Source organism: Nicotiana sylvestris, chromosome 2 (genome assembly GCF_000393655.2).
Source record: "Nicotiana sylvestris chromosome 2, ASM39365v2, whole genome shotgun sequence".
NCBI classification, from domain to species: Eukaryota; Viridiplantae; Streptophyta; class Magnoliopsida; order Solanales; family Solanaceae; genus Nicotiana; species Nicotiana sylvestris.
Window position 1 is genome coordinate 202,580,049 of NC_091058.1, and position 21,658 is coordinate 202,601,706.

Genomic DNA, 21,658 nt, shown 5'->3' on the forward strand with positions numbered 1-21,658 from the left:
AATAGATAATAAGTCAAGCAATTCTTGGGTGTGGGAGTTATTCATTATGCATGCATGTACTATCAAGGATTGTGGGAAGATTGTTGAGCTCAATTGGCTAGACTTTGGATAGTGAAATAAAGGAATCCACCATGGAAGACCTTGAAATCATAATGGCCACCTAGTGTTCGATAAAATGCTCAAATGAGCTGGAGCCATGAACGCCTTTCTAATTTTAGTTTAATTTTGTTATATTTCTAAAAGATCGAAGTTGCTAAGATTTTGGAACTGTAGTGGATTAAGGAAAGCTCAAAACGAGATATGTTGGCTAAACCTCTCTCTTAGAACTAAATCTCACAACTTCGCTAAGTTCCGAGTTGTTCATTATATACTTGATATTCCGAATAAGTTTGGTATCGAAAGGTATATATATTTGTGTATGTGTGTGTGTGTTCAAAATGTGGTTCGAATATTGTTATGATATCATGTTGTTCTTGGGGGGCGTGTTCAAAGCATGAGTCATGTATTGAAATATTGTGACTTCAAGTCAAGTTCAAATGAAAGATGTTGCGTCAAATTGTATAAGAAATCTCCATGTGCTTATCACCCTTATGTGCTCACTTGTATATTTAAAAGTCTAAAGTTGAAAAGTCTTGTTGTTGAATTACCCATGATGATATTTGAAAGTGAAATAATAGAGCATAAAATATGATGTGCGGCCAACGTGCCAAGAATGATATCGCGTTATGGCCATTGGTGTCGATGAAATGAATGATATGTAAAAGATTATGAAATGAGTAGTAAACCCCTTTAAAAATAAATGCTTTTGGAGTATCGTTTAGTCACCAAGAAAGGGTAGGTCAAAATAACTTAAGCCTGAAACTACAAGTGCCGGTATAGGAGTGATTGAGAGGTAAATCCTCGTGTTAATGTGATGAGGTTGTTTCCCCTTATGTGAGATGATATTGATGTGTTGAGATGTTTTCCCTTGAGAGGGATGAGATTATTGCTAGCAATATGTGATGTGATGTCGATCCACTTGCCATTTTGGTGAGACGGCTTAGCCGGTCGGGCTGAGATCGGGTGCCATGCCGCACACATGGTGGTATTATGGGTGGATGTATCGGGGTGAGATGGCTTAGCCGATCGGGCTGAGATCGGACTCTGTGCTAAAAAGGTGGTGTATCGGTGCTAAGGATCTTCCAACTTAAAAGATTGAAACTTAATTGAATTTACCTTTCCCCTAACTTGACACCTTGATGATTTCATATTTCTTTCTCTACTGCTACTCGTTCTATTAAGAGGGTGTTTATTCGTACATACTAGTACTATTCCATATGTACTAACATCCCTTTTGTCGAGGGCGCTGCATCTTTAATGGATGCAGGTGGTTCCACAGCAGGTGGTGTCGATCCGTGATAGCAGCATACCCTCTCCTCAGCTGACTTGGTGTGCCCCACTTCATTTCGGAGTCCCGTATCACTTGTCCTTGTGCATAGCATTTTGAGGTATAGCCGGAACCTTATTGTCGGCACTGTCGTAACACTCTTTTGTTTCTGTTAGAGGCTTTGTGGACATAGTGTGGATTGTATTTAATGTTTGGAAGGTTAAACTCAAAGTGTTGTAATTGTATCATAGGTACTACTTCAACTATGAATGTATAATGTACTAATTGGAGACTTGTTAAAGACGTAACTAATGAAAATGGACCGGTGCTATTCATATGACCTCTTACCGTCTAATTAATGAATATGTATCCTTCTCTTTATTCATGGGTGAGTTGGGTAGACGGTATTGTGCAGGCTTGCTCGATCGGGGTATCTCGGTTGAGCGCCGGTCGCGCTTCCTGAGGTCGGGGCGTGACACAATTTCTATCTTATCTTTAATTTCTTCAATTACGTACTTAGATTCGTATCAACTACTCCAACCATTGTCTTAAGGTTTTGGGTTAAAATACACATCCTCGTCTCCTGTTGCTTTTTTTGAGCCGAGGGTCTCCTGGAAACAGCCTCTCTACCCTTCGGGGTAGGGGTAAGGTCTGCGTACATATTACCCTTCCCAGACTCCACTTGTGGGATTATACTGGGTCGTTGTTTTTGTTGTTGTAAAGCAAAGCTTTGGTAGACCTGTTTGCGACAACAATTTTTTCTCTTCATCTATAGCGTTGGACTTCAATTCTCTCCTTCAATGTGTCTAATTCTTTGAGAAAAAAGATCTAAATTTACCTCTAAACTTTTGACTATGACGTTTAAAGTTACTCTCATTTGGAGTTCAAGGCCAAAAGTGAGACATTCCTAACGACGGGAGTAACATTAGACAAAAAGTTTAATAGATCAATATTGCTTAATTTTAAATAGTTCAAGGGCAATTTCAATAGATATTCATAAGAGATATTCTAAACTACTGTACATAGTCATATTGTCCTTTGGCACAATCAGTTTTGAATTTGCTTTATTACACTCATGAAATTATGGCCTAAACTGCACCACTCTTACACAGGGAATTACGGTTTTCAGCCTCTGATTACTTCCTGAAAAAACAACTTTTTCCATGCCTGCTGCTAATGATACTTGTAATGATACACCTAATCTCCCAATTACTATTGTGCATTATCTAGCGAAGAATAAAAGAAGAAACAACTTTGAAGGTGACAAAATTCTAGGTTGTACGTACCACCAGCTAATAATCAATGCAGATTACATTAAAAAGGAATGTACCCAACATAATGAATGTCATTAAGTGAGAGAAGCAGTAAAGCATTGCCAAAGGATGCTATAAAGTCGCTGAAAACAATGTAACACAATGAAACGTTGGGTTATGAAACAAAGAAAGCTATAAATTTACTACAACCAGGACCTCAAAGTGCTCTGTGATTCTCTCTTATGCAAAACTTTGTGCACAGCTCTCTAAGCGCGGACCCCTCTGTTAAGATTAACCATGCGACCTGATCCATCCATCTGACTTCCCCTCGCACCTCCACCACTCTGATATCTTGAGCCTTGACCACTGTAAGTCCCCCGGGCCTGATTAGTACGGTCCCTCGATGCTTGCCCAGAAGCTGATCTACCACCGACATATCCTGTTCGGCCACCACCGCCACCTTGTCTGCCTTGTGAGAAGGAGAAGTCCTGCCACTTACCAGCACCAGCAGCTGCAGAAGCATAATCTTGGCCGTCCCTGCGCTTCAGGGGAATGCCCTCCAATCCACCACCACCTATCCTCGATTCTGTTGCTCTTTCATTACTTTCTGCTAATACTGACAGCTTTTCCGTCAACTGGAATGCCAAAGCCTGCAGTCTTGTATGCTCAACATCGTGAAAGACCATGCATCGGGATGGTTGATCCCAGCTTGCATGAAGCTCCTCAGAAATCATCATTTTGCTCACGATGCTATGGATCTGTGAATCTGAAAGGTCAAACATCCCTGCAAGCTGATCCAAATTCACAGAATTATAAGAAGAAGAATATGTGAAAAGATAGGTCCTCAGTGCCTCTTCCTTTATTTTGCCCCTAAGCATCTTAAGAACACTATCCTTGTTGCGAAGCAGCCTCCACACGTCAAGGGAGTTGATAACATCAAAAGCCTTTTCAAAGTTTCCTTGCTTGAGGGCCCTTGTCGCTGCCATTACATGGTCCCTCACATTTTCAGGTGGGCCGGTAAAAGTTTGCCTCTCACTTACTTCAAGCAATCTCCGGAATGTCTTGCTAATAACCCTGCGCTTCATGTCATGGCTATTAGCTGCCATGTTTGGCACTTCAAGAAGCATTGCACATGTCAGATGGACGGCCTCAAGAAGCTCAAGATTTATATGCATATGATATGGCATCTGACGCCTCCTCTCCATCCGCTCCTAAAAGTGTCCAACATGCATAGTTTAGAAGCTTTGGTAAGAATCATAATGATGAAATTTCACAAAAAAAAACCTACTCTGATAAATGAGTCAGTAGAAGGTGCAATCCGATATAAAATATACGATTATTTCAGTTACTATGAATTTGTTCGAGTTTGGCTAATTAATTGTCCATGTGTACATGTTCAATCAAGTGGTTAGTCCCTACTTTGGAAATCAACTTATACACTGCTAAAACTGATGGAATTAATTTAAAGTTCTGTGAAGTTCTTTAAATTTTACTATCACTGATTTACTCCCGAGCATTCTCCAAAAGAACAAGTTCTGCTAGCTATGAAAACCATGAGGGAAACTTTTAGATACCCACTTAACTCATTAAGTAAACCAACAAATAAACTGATTTTTCTTTTCGAGTTTCAACTGGAACCCACTTTCTTGTTGAGCTGCGCCATACAAACACTCTGAAACATACTAGTTACCACAATTATGAAGTAGAATAAAGCAGCTAATCCCAAAACATAACAATGGAGGAACATAAGGGCACGTAATAAGAATAAATTTCTTCCATAAAAGAAAAAGAATGAAATTTTTCAGCAAAGAAACCTGTTCTGGGGTCTTCTCATGATAACGACTTTGGGAGACACCTTGCGCGAGTAACTCCTTCACCCTGCCGGCAGAATAGAGTTCAGCCAAGCAGCCATGTGCTTCTGCAACAAGTGCCGCCCTGAATGCACAGAGACCGAGCTGAGCCATGGCTCTGTTGAAAAGTATCTGAGTTGAAATGTCCATGTGCTGGATATTATCTTGCAAGTGACTCATCAATAACAAGTCACGGGATGTTGAAAACTCATCCAAGATAGCATGGTGGTATATATCACAGAGCATTGCACGGGCCTTGGTGCGTTCATCCCCATATTTATATATGAGAGAAACGAGAATGTCCATCAATGTCCTGCTGTTCTCTTCAAAAGCAGGTTTCCTGGGCACAAGCTCTGGAGTTGCAACAAATGCAGTTGGACCTCTACTCTCCTCAACCACTTTGTTTTCTTCTATAGACTCTGCCTCACCTTCTCCTTCCGTAAGCTCAGCCAACTTCCTCATAGCATCATACACTCCTTGTGGTTTATAATAAATGAATTCAACCTGTTTGAGAGCCACTTTCGCAGCACCCTTGTAGTCTCCTGCCCGTTCTAAATAATGTTGGACATTTTGAGCAAGAACCAAAAATAACGGCTCATCCCTCAGCCTCTCAACATACTCACGGGTATGTGGATCAATTACCTGCAAGCTCTTGAAAAACTCTACATCTATCCTTTCAACAAAGGCAACCAAATTTCCCCAGATCCTTATCGTCCCCGAGTGGTCTGCTCCTTTCTGGGTCTCATTTTCATCCGGCTCCACCATGTCATCAACCACAATGTTTGGGTATTGGGTCAAAACATCGAGGATGGTAAGCATATTCTGCACGCACTTTTTCCAAACATTTATAGGCATGTGTCCACTGAGACTTGGATTAACGTCAAACTGGGCAGACACAACACTAAACAGAATTTCAAGCTTTTGTGCTGGAGTCTTGGCCACCTTGGTCAAGAAGGTGAGCTGTTCAACCAATTCAATCTTTCCAGTCCCCTTTCTACCCCTAGCAGCAACAATTTCCTTGAACTTCTTGTTAACTGTCTCCCACGTGATTTGACTTGGATCCTTGAACTGTTTATCCAAAAGTTTTTCTTTCTTGCTCAGCATCTTCTCCCACCCAGTACCGCTTTCCGCTGTCTCATCCCGACTTTCATCTTCGTCATCTTCCTCATCAGACGCAGCTGCAATCTTTGTTGGGTCCTCCTCAAACTCCTCTTCATCATCCTCTTCTTCCTCTTCTGACTCTTCATCATCACCAGCCTCATCCTCACTCTCGGGAGGATTTTCCCTGTACTTGTTAATCAACTCCTCATACTGCTTGTTATTCTTTTTCAGTTTCTGTTTCATCGAATTCAAGGCTTTAGCATTACTACTACTCATCTTCTTCTTTGCCTCCTTATTGGCCAAGGCCTGACTCAAGAAATCCTCCAGCATCACTAGAGCTTTGATATAGAGATTTGGTGCTTTAACCGATTCTGTAATGCGCATGACCTTCTCCAGCTGCTTATTGATCTTATCAAAGCTCTCCTGCAAGCTGACCCAGTCATTAATCTTCATAGCATTCTTCATCTGATCAACGGTAGCAGACAATTCCTCAAAGCGCTTATCCTTTGCCGACCGGACAACTCGCTTCTGTCCATCTGATTCATCACTGTCGCTGTCACCAGCTGCAAGGTATCTTGACCCAGCCGCTGCAGCGGTAGTCTCAGCCAGCCCTTCATCATCCTCCTGCTCGTAATCACTCTCCTCTTCGTCCTCCGTTTCACTATCTCCCTGCAAATACCGTAGTATGAATGAATTAAATAACACCTTCCCTAAACCCTTATACGTTATGCAGAATGAGCCATGCCCAACAGACTGCCATATACAAAAACAAATCAGTCACTCACAGCACCTTAATTTTCTAGGCTCACTAAGCAATTCCTTATTAACAGTTTAAGAATATATTTCACATCTTATTGTTTACACAAACAAGTAAATTGCTCTTCAGCAGAATAGCTGGTGAAAAGTGTGAACAAATACACATTCTCGTGATTTGTATCCAAAGGTCACTTAAAATTTGAAAAATTGGATTATGAAATTGCAATTCAAAACATCCAGATGCAAGTACAATGACATAACAATATACTATGCCTCAATCAAAAGCTAGCTGGGGTTGGCTATATGAATCATCACTATCCATTTAGCTCTATTTAGATCTGATTCATTCCAATATTCAATAATGTAGGATTATCTATCACTAGAGATCTTATAAATTAATAAAAAATTAAATCTTTACCACTGTAAATTGGTGAATAGATTATTTTATTCATCCAAACACATAAAGAAAAAAACTAAATCATTAATTGAGGTGAAAAATTCATTTACTTGAGTCCAAAAACGGGACGCCATACTTCTTCAAAAAGATTCTTCGAGAAACGGAGATAGAATGACCTGGAATTACTCAAAATAAAAAATAAAAATATCAGATTGAGAATAAATCAACAAATAAATTTGCCTCTTCAGCGGTTTTACAAACACCAATTTTGAAGAAGAAAAGATTCGAACCTGTAAGCTGGAACTGTGATTTACTTAGAAAGCTAACGAAGAAAGAGGAGAAGGGGGAATGGAATTTTACAGTAAAAACCCTAGAGAATGATAAGGGTTGGTCCGACTCGTCTTTTGGGCTTCTATGGGTTGAGAATATAAAGTCACTAATCGAACAAGGCCACGGCCCAATGTACTTCATTTTTGGACGAAAATCACTTTTAGCCTCAACATTTAAAATGGTAGCCACAAAAGAATAATATTTTTGTATATATCATACAGAAATACACATTTTTTTAGCTACTATTTTAAGAACGGTATATTCTCTTCGTTTTTCTCCTTCCTTTGATGAATACGAATAGGCGGAAAACTTTTTTAAAATAAAACTTGGCATGAATTATTAATTGTAACCTTAAATTATTTGAGACCTAATTACCCCCTGAACTGGTTATTTGATAATCGTTACCCCTGAACATTATTGGAGCAAAGACCATGAATATACTCCCTTTTATTTGTATTAATTTATTCTATAAATATAATGTCTATTTATTTTAACTATTTATTTATTCCTTTTCGGGCCAAATTTGTGAATAATTTGGCCAGAACTCCATACCTTAGCCAAATAAAAAATTTATAGCTAAAATAATAGAGTACCAAATGAAAATTTCTTGTTATTTTTTCTTTAGATATAATGGCTATGTATTTTAATTGTGTATTTTTTATTTTCGAATCAAACTAGTAAAAAAAACTTGGGTGCAGCTCCACTATTATTTATCAAATGTAAATAATTATTGCCAAAATAATAAAGTTGCAATTGTGTACTTCATTTTTATTTCTGTTTTATATGCTATAGCTATTTATTTTAACTGTGTATTTTTTTGGGCAAAATTTGTAATAAGATATACTTGCTTAGAGCTCCATAATTTTTAGCTAAATAAAAAGTTTAAGCCTAAATAATAAAGTTCAAAATATGTATTTTATATCATTTTTAGATGTTATGACTATTTATTTTATTGGCGTATTTCTTCTTTTTGAAGATAAATTTAAAAAAAAAATTAACTGAAGCTTCATCATTTTTATCTAAATAAAAAAAAGCATAAGTACTGGAGTTCTAGCTAAATTATATTACAAAGTTTATTCGAAAAAGATGATCTAAGAAACTAATACAGTTAAAAGGTAATATATATATATATTAAAAATATTAGATTGATGGAAAAATTCACGTGGCATGCGCGTACATGCCATTTTTCTGAGATGAGATTGTTTAAGGGGGTAATAGCTAGGGGTGTTCATGATTTGGTTTGGATCGGTTTTTCCCTAAAAAAAACCAAACCAAGTAAGTCGGTTTTTCAAATATTAGAACCAAACCAAACCAATTAAGTCGTTTTTTTCTCGATTCGGTTTATGTCAGTTTTTAGATTTTTTCGGTTATTTGTCGATTTTTTCTTAAATATAAGACATACACTACCAAACACATATTTCGGCAACCACATTTTTAACTTAACACTATCAAATCAATTGCCCTTTGAGAAATCTATTATTTACCAAGATATATTGATGATAATATATTGAATCAAATAGTGATGAATAATTTAAGGACTCAATTAAAAATATATTATTTTTAACATGAAATAGATTCTTACACTTAACAAAAGAAAACTACCAATCAAACTATAATTAAAGGTAAAGAACTATACTAAAAGTGCAAACGATTAACATTTATTATAAAAATTTAAAACTTTGTATAAAAGTTACATATATATAGGTGTAATAATAAATACTCCTATATTCGGTTTGATTCGGTTTTTTTTATTAAAACCAAAACCAAACCAAATTTGATCGTTTTTTAAATTTCAAAACCAAACCAAACCAAAACGTATCAGGTTTTTTGGTCGGTTTGGTTTGATTTTCGGTTTGGTTCGATTTTTCGGATTTTTATGAACACCCCTAGTAATAGCTATTGAATACCCAAGTTCATGGGGTAAGTAATTAAGAATACAAATAGTTTAAGGGTATAACTAGGGGTGGCAAACGGTCTAGTCGGAAATGATATGGACAGGTTAAAAACGGGTAATGCAAAAATAAATAAATAAATTATTTGGCCCGATCCATATTTAATACGGATAGAAAACGGGTAAATCGACGAATAGTATGGATATCCATATTATCCATAGCTTCTTAAATATGATCGCTTTAGGGAGAATTTCTAGTCTCTCAAACTTGAGGAACTCCCAGTTTATCTCTTTACAAATATAAAAGTTAAACTCATTAGTTATCTATTGGTTATCCATTTTCTAAGTGGCTAATATAGTTCTTGTCCATACTTGACCCGCTTTTAAAAAGTTCATTATCCAACCCATTTTTTCGGGAATTTTTTTTTCTTATACAATATTTCAAAATTATTACCAAAGTTGTCCTAAATTTGTGTGTTACCCGTTATAACTATCGTTTTCATACAGTTCATTTATAATCCATTATTAGTGTCTTAAATTAGGGGATTTAGTGACACCCTTTTTTTCCTCCTCTCCTCTAATTTCTATTCTCTACCGCCTCTCTCTATCCAAAGCTCTCTTAATTGAGTTCCAGACTCGGTACTAGACTAAATTTTAAACGACCATTCTCCCTACAATAAGACAATAACCATTATGTCACGTCCTTAGTCTCAAAACTAAGCGCACATGTGGTACTTGACAACTTGCTCACGTTCTTGTTATGCCAAATCATCCTAAGATATTAGAGATCGCTAAGGGAATGATGAACACAAGATAATTGCTAAAGAAAGCTTTGTATTAGAGAGAGAACTAGAATAGTTTGCTTCATGTATTACAAATGAATGACCCCCTTTATATACTAGTCTGCTAGGGGCTAGTGTATAAATATTAATTGTTAATCAAGTCCTTAGTATTTACAAGATAAAGGCTTTCTCTATAATTCTCTACAAGCCTAGAAGATTCCAAGAACTTTCCTAGAAAATTCATAGGGATCTAGGGTCTTCCAAAGGAAATGTGCATACTTCTCTAGAATCTTCTCATAAATGCTAGTCTTCCTCCCATTAAAGCTTTCATGTGGTATTAGTATATTCCAAATAGCGCATATATGGCATGATGACATGGCGGGTCATCACAATCTCCCCCACCTAATGTTGCCATGATCATGGTGCAATGTTGTGCATAAACTCTCGGATCTTATCTTTGAATTGCCATAAGTCTTCATATCATTCCTACGTAGATTCCTCCGGTGATTACCACCCCTTCCAATGGACAAGGAAATAGCGGTGGCTTTCTACCCTTGTTTTCGCCTGGCCTTAGTAATCAATGATAGCCTCAATCTCCCCATCATGTGAGGCGGTGATAGTAATTGGCGCTCGACTTGATTGACCCCTACTCGAATCATCATTGTCTTTATGATATGGCTTAAGTACACTGGCATGGAAGATAGGGTATATTTTAAGATACGATGGCATGTCAAGCTTGTATGAGATCTTGCCTACCTTGGTGAAGATCTTAAATGGTCCCTCATACTTGCGAGTCAAATTTTGATGCATGCCCCGTAGTGCCTTGAATTGTTTTGGGTTAATCTTTACCATGACCATGTCCCCAACTCCAGAGTCTGTGGGATGCTGCTTACGGTCTGCAAACTTCTTCATCTTCTTAACTGTCTTGTCCAAGTAAGACTCATAAATGTCAAGCTGCTCCTCTCATCCTCTGGCCATATAATAAGCCCCCAAAGTCTTTCTCTCGAACATGGCTGGTAATGAATGTGGAGTTTCTGCTTGTTGACCTATGGCTAGCTTAAATGGTGTCTGCCCCGTGGACTCACTCTGCTGCAATTATAAGAGAATTGAGTGATGTCCATAATTGCTCAATCTTTTGATGTGTGCACATATAATTCCTCAAGTAGCATTCCAGTAAGACATTGACCTGTTCCGTCTGTCCATCCGTCTATGGGCGAAAACTAGTGGAAAATTGCAGTTCCATGCTAAGTATGTCGAACAACTCTCTCCAAAAATTCCCAGTGAAGTGGGGATCTCGATCACTGATGATATGCCCTGGTAAGCCTAAATACTTCACCACGTTCTTAAAAATTACCTTGGCGGCTTCCTTGGCTATGAAACCTGGAGAGGCAGCCACCGTAATAGTACCATAATTGTTGGACTTCAGTAGACAAGTGATAAAGTCCTTAGTCGCGCTCTCCCATGGACACTCTGCAACTAGTAGTGGCTCCAAAAGCCCTCTAGGCTGTTGTTGTTCAACCTTGTCCTGTTGACAGACAAGACATGTCTATACATAACACTCTATGTCATCTCACATGCATGACCAATAGTAGACTGACTCAACCATCGCCCTAGTGTGACGTTGACCTGGATGACCGGCCCACATTGTGTCATGACTCTCACTTATGATCCACCGTCTAATATCTCCAAACTTAGGTATGTTGATTGACCGACCCATGGTAAGAAATGGGCCATCTTCTACCTAAAAACGCCTCGTCTTACCCTGGGTGGCTAACTCCATAAGTTGTTTGGCTACCGGATCATATTTCATGCCTTTTTTTATAGCCTCACGAATCTCCTAACTCTAAAGTGATGGCAGCAAGCTCGTCTTTTCGGCTCAAGGCATCAACTACAACATTACCTTTGACCCACTTATACTCCAACACATAATCAAACTCGACATGGAAATCCTGCCACCTACCATGTTTTGGTGTGAGCTTCTTCTGCGTTTGAAGTAGCTAGTAGCCATATTGTTGATCTTGACCACAAACCTCGCCCCAAGCAAATAATGTCACCATGTACGAAGGCAATGCATAATGGCAGTCATCTACTTCTCTTGCACGGTGTAATGAAGCTCCGTCTCGTTCAACTTGCGACTCTCGAATGATATGGGATTCTTATCTTGCATCAAGACACCCTCAATGGAAAAATTTGAGGCATTTGTATGCATCTTAAATGTCTTGGCAAAGTCAGGTAATACCAAGAATGTCCCATCTATTACAGCTGCCTTAAGGCCTTCAAATCCTTTTTACAATACTTCGTCCAAACTCACGGCTTGTTCATCTTTAACGACTCAGTCAATAGTGCGGCCTTAGCTAAGTAGTCATTGATGAACCGCGATAATAGTTAACAAAACCAAGAAAGAATCTCAACTCGGGTACCTTGGTAGGTGCTTCCCACTCCTGTATGGCCTGTACCTTAGCCTCGTCCATCCATAACTTACCACTGCTAATTACATGGCCCAAGAAGCGCACCTTTGATTGTGAAAACTTGCATTTCTCCCTCTTGATGTATGGTTCGTTTTCCTGCAAGACTCGGAAGACCTTCCTTAAGTGCACCATGTGCTCCTCCAAGGTGTTACTCTAGATGACTATGTCGTCTAGGTACACTACTATGAACTGATCAAGGTAGGGATGACAAATCTTGTTCATAAAGGTGCAAAATGTGGCTGGTGCATTGATTAAGATGAAGGGCATCACCAACCACTCAAAGGCTCCATATCTCATCAGACATGTTGTCTTCGACTCATCCCCTTTTGCAATGCGAACCTGGAAATAGCCAGTGCGAAGATACACCTTGGTAAAGTACTTGGCTTGCCCAAGTCGGCAATGAGCGGGATCGGGTACTTATTCTTCACTGTGAGCATATTAAGTACCCGGTATTTTATGCATAAGCACAACGATCCATCCTTCTTCGATGGCAGATATGACCAGCATCCAATAACTCCTTCAATTGTTTCCTAAGCTTTTCCAGCTCGGGCGGGTGCCATACGATATGGGGAAAATGCGGGTGTTTTGGCCCTTGACTCCAACTCAATTTTATGATCTGCTTCTCGCCTAGGAGGCAAGTGCTTAGGTAGCACCTCGGTCATGACATATTTGTTCTTCTCAAGCAACTTCTCTATGCAAGGTGGCAGTGTCTCCTGAAAATTCTTCTCTTCCTTCAGACTTACAATGGTTGCCATGAACATCGGCTCCCCCTTCTTGAGCCCCTTAAAAAGCTACATAGCTGAAAGTTGTGCTTGGCTCTATCCATGTGGCATAGTTACTATAGGCACCATGCTAGCTTCTTCTCTCTCCATAACCAAGAGACTTTGGAGGTAAGGGTCGATCAATGTATGACAATGTCTAAAGAACTCTTGCCCTGTATGATGTCAAAGATATCCATAGCGGTTATGGTAAAGATTTTCACACCTTTACAACTTTCCAATTTGACACCATCTCCGTTAGCTACCCCATGGGCGTTTTGTACCTCGGGTTTACGGTTTTGATGCGAGAGTTAGTTGGAGCGAGCTTCAACTCTAGTCTTTTTGTTGCAGCCTCGGTAAGGAAAAAATGAGTCACTCCAATATCCAATTGCATGAGCGAGCTTATTGTTGATAGTCAAATCCACATAATGATTGGTATTCCCGGTAGGTTGGATAACTTCCTTCGTGACAACATCACATAATTCGATCATACCCAACAGTGCGGTTCCTAAACTCTCTCCTTCTGGATACTCTTTCTGTTCACAGACCATGGAACTGAGGCTATTTAGGTCGGGACAATTCCTGGAGCCGTGCAACCCTCTGCATATGATGCATCCCTTCTTCTCGGTATAGCCCTGGCGACCGCTCAACTTTTTGGAATCTTGAGTCTTAGAGTATTGTTGTTGTATCTCTTTGCCTTTGCCATGGTCTCACCTACCTTTGACTCATTGCCTTTGCCTTTGTCATGCTTATCATGCCTAAAATCCATCAATGATTCAGCCTCTACTATGGCTTGGTCTATATCTGCAACTTTTAGGCATTGCAACTCCTGCTTAGCCCAATTTTGCAACCCATCCATGAAGTGGAACAACAAGTCATTATTAGTCAGGTTAGGTATTTGAATCATAAGGGTGGTGAACTCCTTGACATATTCATGTATGTTCCATATTTGCTTCAACTCCTTAAGCTTGCGCCTTGCCTCGTACAAGATATTATTTGGAAAGAACTATCGCTTGAACTAATCTCACGTGCTAATAGTGCATAGACCTTTATCTATATCGGCCATCTTCCTTCTCCACCATAGCATGGCAGTCTCTGAGAGGTACAACACTATAGTGTTGGTCTTGGCCTCGCCGTCCTCACTTTGTCGTGCTAGAAGTAGTTTTCCAAGTGCCAAAGGAAGTGTCACGACCCAAAACCCAACTAGTCATGATGGCACCTAATCCAACCCGCTAGGTAAGCCAATTAACAACTGACCAATTCCAATGAAATTAATAAGACAATTAACATAAAAGAAAATCTCTAAAGTTGATACATTTCCCAAGGACTGGTAGTACAAATCATGAGCTTCTAAGATTAGAATATACAAAGCTGGTATGAAATAAATACATCTGTTCGAAATGTATATAAATAGAGTTTTATGAATCTAAGGCTACCATGAACAAGAGACTGCTACAACCGGAATGCAGGTACATTTTTAAATCCAGCTCCCGTAGAGCATAGCAACGTCAGCATCCAACATCTGCACGCAAGGTGCAGAAGGGTAGTATGAGTACAACCGACCCCATTTATTGAGTAAGTAACAAACCTAACCTTAGATTGAAAGTAGTGACGAGCTGGAATAAAGGTCGGGTCCAACACCAATAGCCAACAATAGTTCGTAACAACAAAAAGCAAGTAACAAAAAGAAGCAACTTAGGGATAAAATGCTCAACTTTCTCATAGCTTCCCGAAAAATAGTTCCGCTTTTCAAGTATATCAGTGAAAAATCCAAATCCTTTATCGAAATCGTCGAAAATACAAGTAAGTTTGAAAACTATAATTTTCCCCAAAAATCCTTTCAACAATGAATAAGATGTCTCATTTTTCTTTCCAGATAGTAAGTGTAAAATACCTCTCTATGCCCGTATATCAATATGTGTGAGAAGTCATAAATGACGTGATACCATACAACATGAAGAAAATGTATCTCTATGCATGTATGTCATGTGTGCATGTGAATGCCATGTATCTCAGAGATGAATCGTGTACTCATACTCTCAGATTACTCAATCTCACTGCCTCACACTTTATCCTCATCATGCTCAATGACTCAGTACTGTATATGGCCAATCCGGCCCAGGGAAGATCCATCCCAGAATATATATATCAATTGACCAACAATCGCTCAGTACTAAGTAGGGCCCAATCCAGCCCGTAGGGAAGATCCATTCGCAGGTATATAAATTCTTCAGACAAGATCCATATCCAGGGAAGATCCATCCCTCAATATAATCAACCATGCTCACCGAGGGTGTGTGCAGACTTAGGAGGGGCTCTTTTAGCCCAAGCGCTATATCAAGCCAATCATGGCACAAATCAATATAACCTGTTGCGGCGTTCAGCTCGATTCCATAATATGACTCACACTCAGGCCCTCAGCCTTACTTAGTCATCAATATCTCCAGTCTCTCTCTCTCTCTCACGGGATCACAATGTCATCAAACTAACCCGAAAATGATGATATGATATATCAATAAATAACAATAGAGATTGAGATATGATATGCATATGAATGAGTATGAATAAGTATGTAATGCATTGAAAGCAGATAACTCAACAACATAAATGACCTCAGTGGGTCCTAACAGGATAAATATGTAGCCTAGATATGGTTTCTAACATGGATCACAGCTCAATAGTTCAAGTACGTAGAAATTTCATGGTTACAGATAAGATTAGGTAACTACACAGTGCCACAGAAATAACGGAGTTACAATTTATATGGTGCACACTCACACGCCCGTCACCTAGCATGTGTGTCACCTCAACACCAATCACATAAAATGTAATTCAAGGTTTCATACCCTCAGCACCAAGTTTAGAAGTATTACATACCTCGAACAAGCCAATTCCAACACCGAGCAAGCTAAGCGATGCTCTAAAATGCCATCTTGCACGATCCAACCTACGAACGGCTCAAAACTAACTAAAAACAACTCAAATACATCAAACAATGCTAAAGGAACCAATTCCAATCGACAAAGGTCAAATCTTGAATCAAAAACCCAAAATTGGCCAAAAAGTCCAACCCGGGCCGACGCCTCGGAACTCGGCAAAACTCATAAAATCCGACAACCCACTCAATTACGAGTCCAACCATACTAGTTTTACTCAAATCTGACTCCAAATCGGTGTCCAAAACTCGAAAATTCACATTATGAAACTTTAGGCTAAAACCTCCAATTTCTCTTTTGGAACCTACTATCAAATGCCGAAAATGAAGATAGATTCATGTAGGGGTGTTCACGGTTTGACGGAAAACCGATCCAAACCGAAAACCGAACTAAACCGATTAAGTAAACTGATTTTTTTTAATTTGGATTGGTTTTGGTTTTAAATTTTAAAAACCGATAATATTTGGTTTGGTTTTGGTTCTATTTTAAAAGACCGAAAAATAAACCGAACCAAACCGATTAATTATATATAAAATTTAATAATTATTTATATACAATATAATATCTTTTTGTAAATAATTTTAATTTTTTTTTAAATTTTGGTTTATCCTGTTATATCTTAAAAGATTGTCTAAGCCCAAAACAATAGGATTCGACTAATTTTCTTTTCATTAATAGACTCTAATTCTCTAACCCTCCGCACATACTTTTGCCTAACAGAAGAGTTAAAAAAAACCACCACAAGAGTAAAGAAACCACATTCAAATTGCAAGACAACAATGGCTAAAGCTTGAGAAAGCAAGATTTTAGTTTATTTTTTGTTCATTCTTTTCATATAAACAGGTAAATAAACTTTCAGTTCTGAAAGAAATATATAAAAAAGCGTAAATTTAGCAAATTATTTTCAAATTGTTGTCTAGCGTTGTTTTACTATTATCGACTTATCATTAGCTTACTAAGAACCGAAAAACCGAACCAAACCAACAACAATCAAACCTATGGTTTGTATTTAATTTGGTTTGGTTTTGGTTTTAAAATTTTAAAAACCGATTAAATTAGTTTGGTTTTGGTTTTAATCAAAAACCGACCAAACCGAACCGTGAACACCCCTAGATTCATGATATAAAATCAAAAATGAGTATAGAACACTTTCCCCCATCCACATAGTAAAACTTTCTTCAAGAATCGCCTCAATTCGAGCTCTATAGCTCCCAAAATGAAGAAAGAACCAAAACCCTCAATAATATACCTTCTGCCCAGCGATTCTGCATTTGCGGACAAGAGGTCGCATCTGCGACCTTCGCTTTTGCGGGGAAAAGGCTCACATTTGCGAGACAGGCCGCTTCTGTGATGGCTATGGTCGCATCAACGATCACGCTTCAGCGTCTGAAGTACCATTTTTGCGAAGACTCTCCAGCCAGCTATCCCTCGCTTCTGCGACTGCTTTGTCGCTTCTGCGACCATCGCACCTGCACAAAACCAGTTGCAGGTGCTGTCACACCAGAACCAGCAGCTCCTCAGCAATTAAAACATGAAGAAAAATAATCCGAAATTAATCCAATACACGCCCGAGCCCCTTGGAACCCCGTCCGAGTATACCAACAAGTCCCATAACATAACACGGACCTACTCGAGGCCTCAAAACACACATAACAATATCGAAATGACGAATCACACCTAAATTCAAACTTGTTGAACTTTGAACTTTTCAACTTCAATAATTTGTGCTGAAACATAGCAAATCAATCCGGAATGAATCCAAATTCTGCAAACAAGTCCTAAATGACAAAAAGAAGCTATTCCCATTCCCGGAACCACAATCCAAATCCCATAACAAAAAGTCCACTCCCGGATAAACTTTTTAAAAATCCAACTTTTACCATTTCAAGTCAAATTCAACTACGGACCTACAAATCACAATCCAGATGCGCTCCTAAGTCCAAAATCACCCAACAGATCTAACAGAACTATCAAAACTCCAATCCGGGGTCAAATACTAAAAAGTCAAACTTGGTCAATTCTTTCAATTCAAAGCTTCCTAGTTGAGAATCCTTATTCCAAATCAATTTCGAAGAACCTGCAAACCAAAATCGACGATTCACACGAGTCATAATACATAGAAAGATGCTACTCAAGACTTCAAATAGCTTAACGGGATGAAAATATTCAAAACGATTGGCCGGGTCGTTATAGGAAGTTCTCCACTTCTTGTGCATCACGAACACCTTTGAACACCCGGGTTTTGAGAGCCTCGATCTTGGACTCCCTCGTAACCACAACATTGTTTCCTGCCTCAGTTATGCCAGCATCGACAAGCCTCTCGAGTGACTCTATATTTGCCTTCATAGCATCGATATTACTCAAAGCATCCATGAGTCTGCACTCCAAGGCAGTGATGGTTTGCCTTAGTTCCACCTCAGTCTGTGTACGTCCCTCCAAGTCATTTTAGATACTCTCAAACTTATTAAAATTGTGCCCCTCAAGAACGTTAAGGGTGCCTTCCACCTTTCCCTTTGGCCAAAAATCTCCACGGCATCTATTCCCGTGTTCACCTTCATAACCTACTCGGTACCGAGCGAGACATTCTCGGGCAGGACTTCCACTTCATCCTTGCTTGCCTCAGTGGTAGATGGTTTTTGGGATGTAAACCATTCGTTTGACACAACCTCAGGCGGCACCTCCTGGCTCTTATTGGTGGCATCCTCTTTTTGTTACAGCCCTTCTTGCTAGCAACATCCTGGATGACGTAGGCTTGGGTATTGGCAGTGTTAATTTCTCTGTCGTTCACTATTCCCTTAGTTGCAATCTGGCTATGATACCACGTTGTCACGTTTTTAGTCTTAAAACTAACCGCACATGTGGCACTTGAAAATTTCTCACGTTCTTGCGCAAATTGCTCACGATCTTGCTAAAGAAGCTTTGTATTAGAGAGAACTTGAATTGTTTGTTTGATGAATTACAAATGAATGACCCCATTTATATACTACTCTCCTAGGGGATAGTGTATAAATATTAATTAAGTCCTTAATATTTACAAGATAAGAGTTTTCTCTAGAATTCTCAACAAGTCTAGAAAATTTTAAGGAATTTCCTAGTAAATCCATAGGGATCTAGGGTCTTTCAAAGGAAATGTCCATATACTTTTCTAGAATTTTCTCACAAATGCTAGATTTCCTCTGATGTAAGCTCCATGTGGCACTAAATATATGTCAAATGGTATCTACGTGGCATGATGACATGGGGGGTCATCACAATAATCTCAAATATTCCTACTGCTGAATATCATGCTCAGAAAACGACTTCTCACATATAAATACTAGTACTGCATATTTTATTCCAATATGAAAGTGCTTCCAAGACATTTTATCTTCTTACTAGTATTTGGACACACGCGTTGCGCGTGTATTCTGTGTCAATGAGAATAAAATTTCAAAAAAGACCTAAGAATATTCATAAATATATTTGATTTACAAAATAACTTGAAAATGATATACTTTAATTGTATTTAGCTAATTCAATATAAGAAACGTAAATGGTTCAAAAATACCCCTAAACTTCACGACCAGGAGCAAATATACCCTTCGTTAAAAGTTGGGCCTCTTCATACCCTTGTCGTTACTCAACTGAAGCACAAATACCTTTTACCGAAACGACTGACCACTAAAAGATAATTAAACTTATTATTCAACATCTTTTTTGCCACATAGACTTAGTTACCAGTTATTAAACCCTTACCCTCGTTTGTTTCTCCCCCACAAAATCAAAAGCCCCTTTATCATTTTTTCCAATTTCTGCTGCTAGGGTTCCCGAACTAAGGAGGCTTCCCACGAGATTTCTATAAGAGATTCAGTTATTCCATGAAGGTTAGTAGCTTTTATACTAATAGATTGTTGAAAATATTTTTATTTGAGTGGGGGTCGGGTTGTAAAATTGTTGATTAAATCATAATCTAATTTATTATTTGCATTTTTAGATCAATTGTCATTTAAAAAAAGAAAAGAATTATTTTTTCGAACAACCAAATATAGTGAGATTGTTATGTAATTTCTCATTTCTATTTTTCCTTTGTTACTTTTTAAGCTCCTCCTTTTCGTCAATACTCCACTTTTCCTTTTTGCCACTTATTCATTCTTGCCATATTCTTTTATTTTCTTTCTTTGAGTTTAAATTATTTACTTTATCAAATTCTAACAGCCATTTCTCACTAGCACTACTCTCTGTCGTTGTTCAAATGTACTGTTAGGTGTTTGCCATATTTTTCTTATTATATTTGGTTTTCCTTTTTATTGAAGGAAATGGAAACATGTTTACCTTATTAGGTTTTTCTTCTTATAGAAGGAAATTACAAATCTCTCATATTTGGCTAGTCCATTTTCTTATAGGAAAATGTTTGGAGTTCTATAAATTGAAGCTTTGTCTTTCTCATTTAGTAGCATCCACAATGTAGCCATATGAGGCTTGAGAATCATGTTTAGGGGGAGAACTTTATGGGATAAGTGTTAGTGTGTTACTTGTGTTTGCCTCTTCATGAGATTGTTCTCTCGATATTTTGTACTCTCTTTTATATAGTGGATTGCTCATCTCCGCCGTGGATGTAGGTCAGTTGACCGAACCACGTTATATGTTTGTGTCTCTTTTGGTAGATTACTTTTTTGTTATCTGATTTATCGTCGTTGAGGGTTTACTTTACTAGCTTTCGCATGACACCTGATTTTTTCGGTCCTAACAAGTGGTATTAGAGCGAGGTTCAAGACAGGTTCATTTTGGCAGGTTCAGTTCTAACCGCAACATATTTGACAATAATCGTGATTTTTGTCTTTGAAATTTGACCAGTGTGCTATGCACGTTGAGACAAACTTTGTGGTGGAGATTTGGAGATGCAACCTGTTGAAGGCTATGTGAATAAGGTGGGTCAAGTTTATTTTATCAGAAAATTAAGGCCAAAGGGAAAATTGTTAGGTGTTTGTCCAGATTTTCTTACCATAATTGGTTTTCCTATCTCATGAAGGAAAGGACAACATAGTTACCATAATTGGGATTTTCTTTTCCTAGAAGGAAAATATAATTCTTCCATATTTGGATAATCCCTTTTCTTGTAAGAAAAAGTTTCGAGTTCAATAAATTGAAGATCTGTCTTTCTCATTTAGCAACATCCACAATGTAGCCATATGGGATTTGAGAGACGTGTTTAGGAGGAGAACTTTACGGGACAAGTGTTAGTGTGTCACTTGTGTTTGCCTCTTCGTGAGGTTGTTCTCTCGATATTTTGTGCTCTCTTTTATATAGTGGATTGCTCATCTCCGTCGTGGATGTAGGTCAGTTGACCAAACCACGTTATATGTTTGTGTCTCTTTTGTTATCTAATTGTCGCTGAAGGTTTGTTTAACTAGCTTCCGCATGACGACTGATTTTTTCGATCCTAACAGGTACTCCTCTAGCCACTTTATTATCTCATCTATAATCATTTTTCTTATTTACAGTTGCAGGAATTATTTATGCGATGAATAATCTTCTGAAGATTGTTATACTATAGTAAATTATATAATTAACATATGAATTGCCAACAACGGATAATATGTATGTTATAATACATAGTTGCAAGAAGACACCTTTCTCTTTAGATATGTTTATCCGTAAATCGTTGTTAATATACATATTCTCAATCCGCATCATATTCCACATAAATTACACGTAAGGTATATATATGTGCATGATGGTAGTAATCCATATCTAGAACCTAGTGGTCCTTGCGGACAAATGTACTCTTCCA

At 38.3% G+C, this 21,658-nt stretch overlaps 1 protein-coding gene across 1 annotated transcript; it reads right to left on the reverse strand.

Annotated features, from left to right (window-relative positions):
- Positions 1-2,662: 2,662 nt before the first annotated feature.
- LOC104216595 (eukaryotic translation initiation factor 3 subunit C) lies at positions 2,663-7,122 on the reverse strand. The gene is made up of 4 exons (XM_009766688.2): positions 7,014-7,122; positions 6,834-6,899; positions 4,434-6,239; positions 2,663-3,830 (listed from the first exon to the last, which is right to left on the reverse strand). The coding sequence occupies exons 2-4, from the start codon at positions 6,855-6,857 to the stop codon at positions 2,886-2,888; spliced, it is 2,775 nt and encodes a 924-aa protein (XP_009764990.2). The 5' UTR covers positions 6,858-6,899; positions 7,014-7,122; the 3' UTR covers positions 2,663-2,885.
- Positions 7,123-21,658: the final 14,536 nt, after the last annotated feature.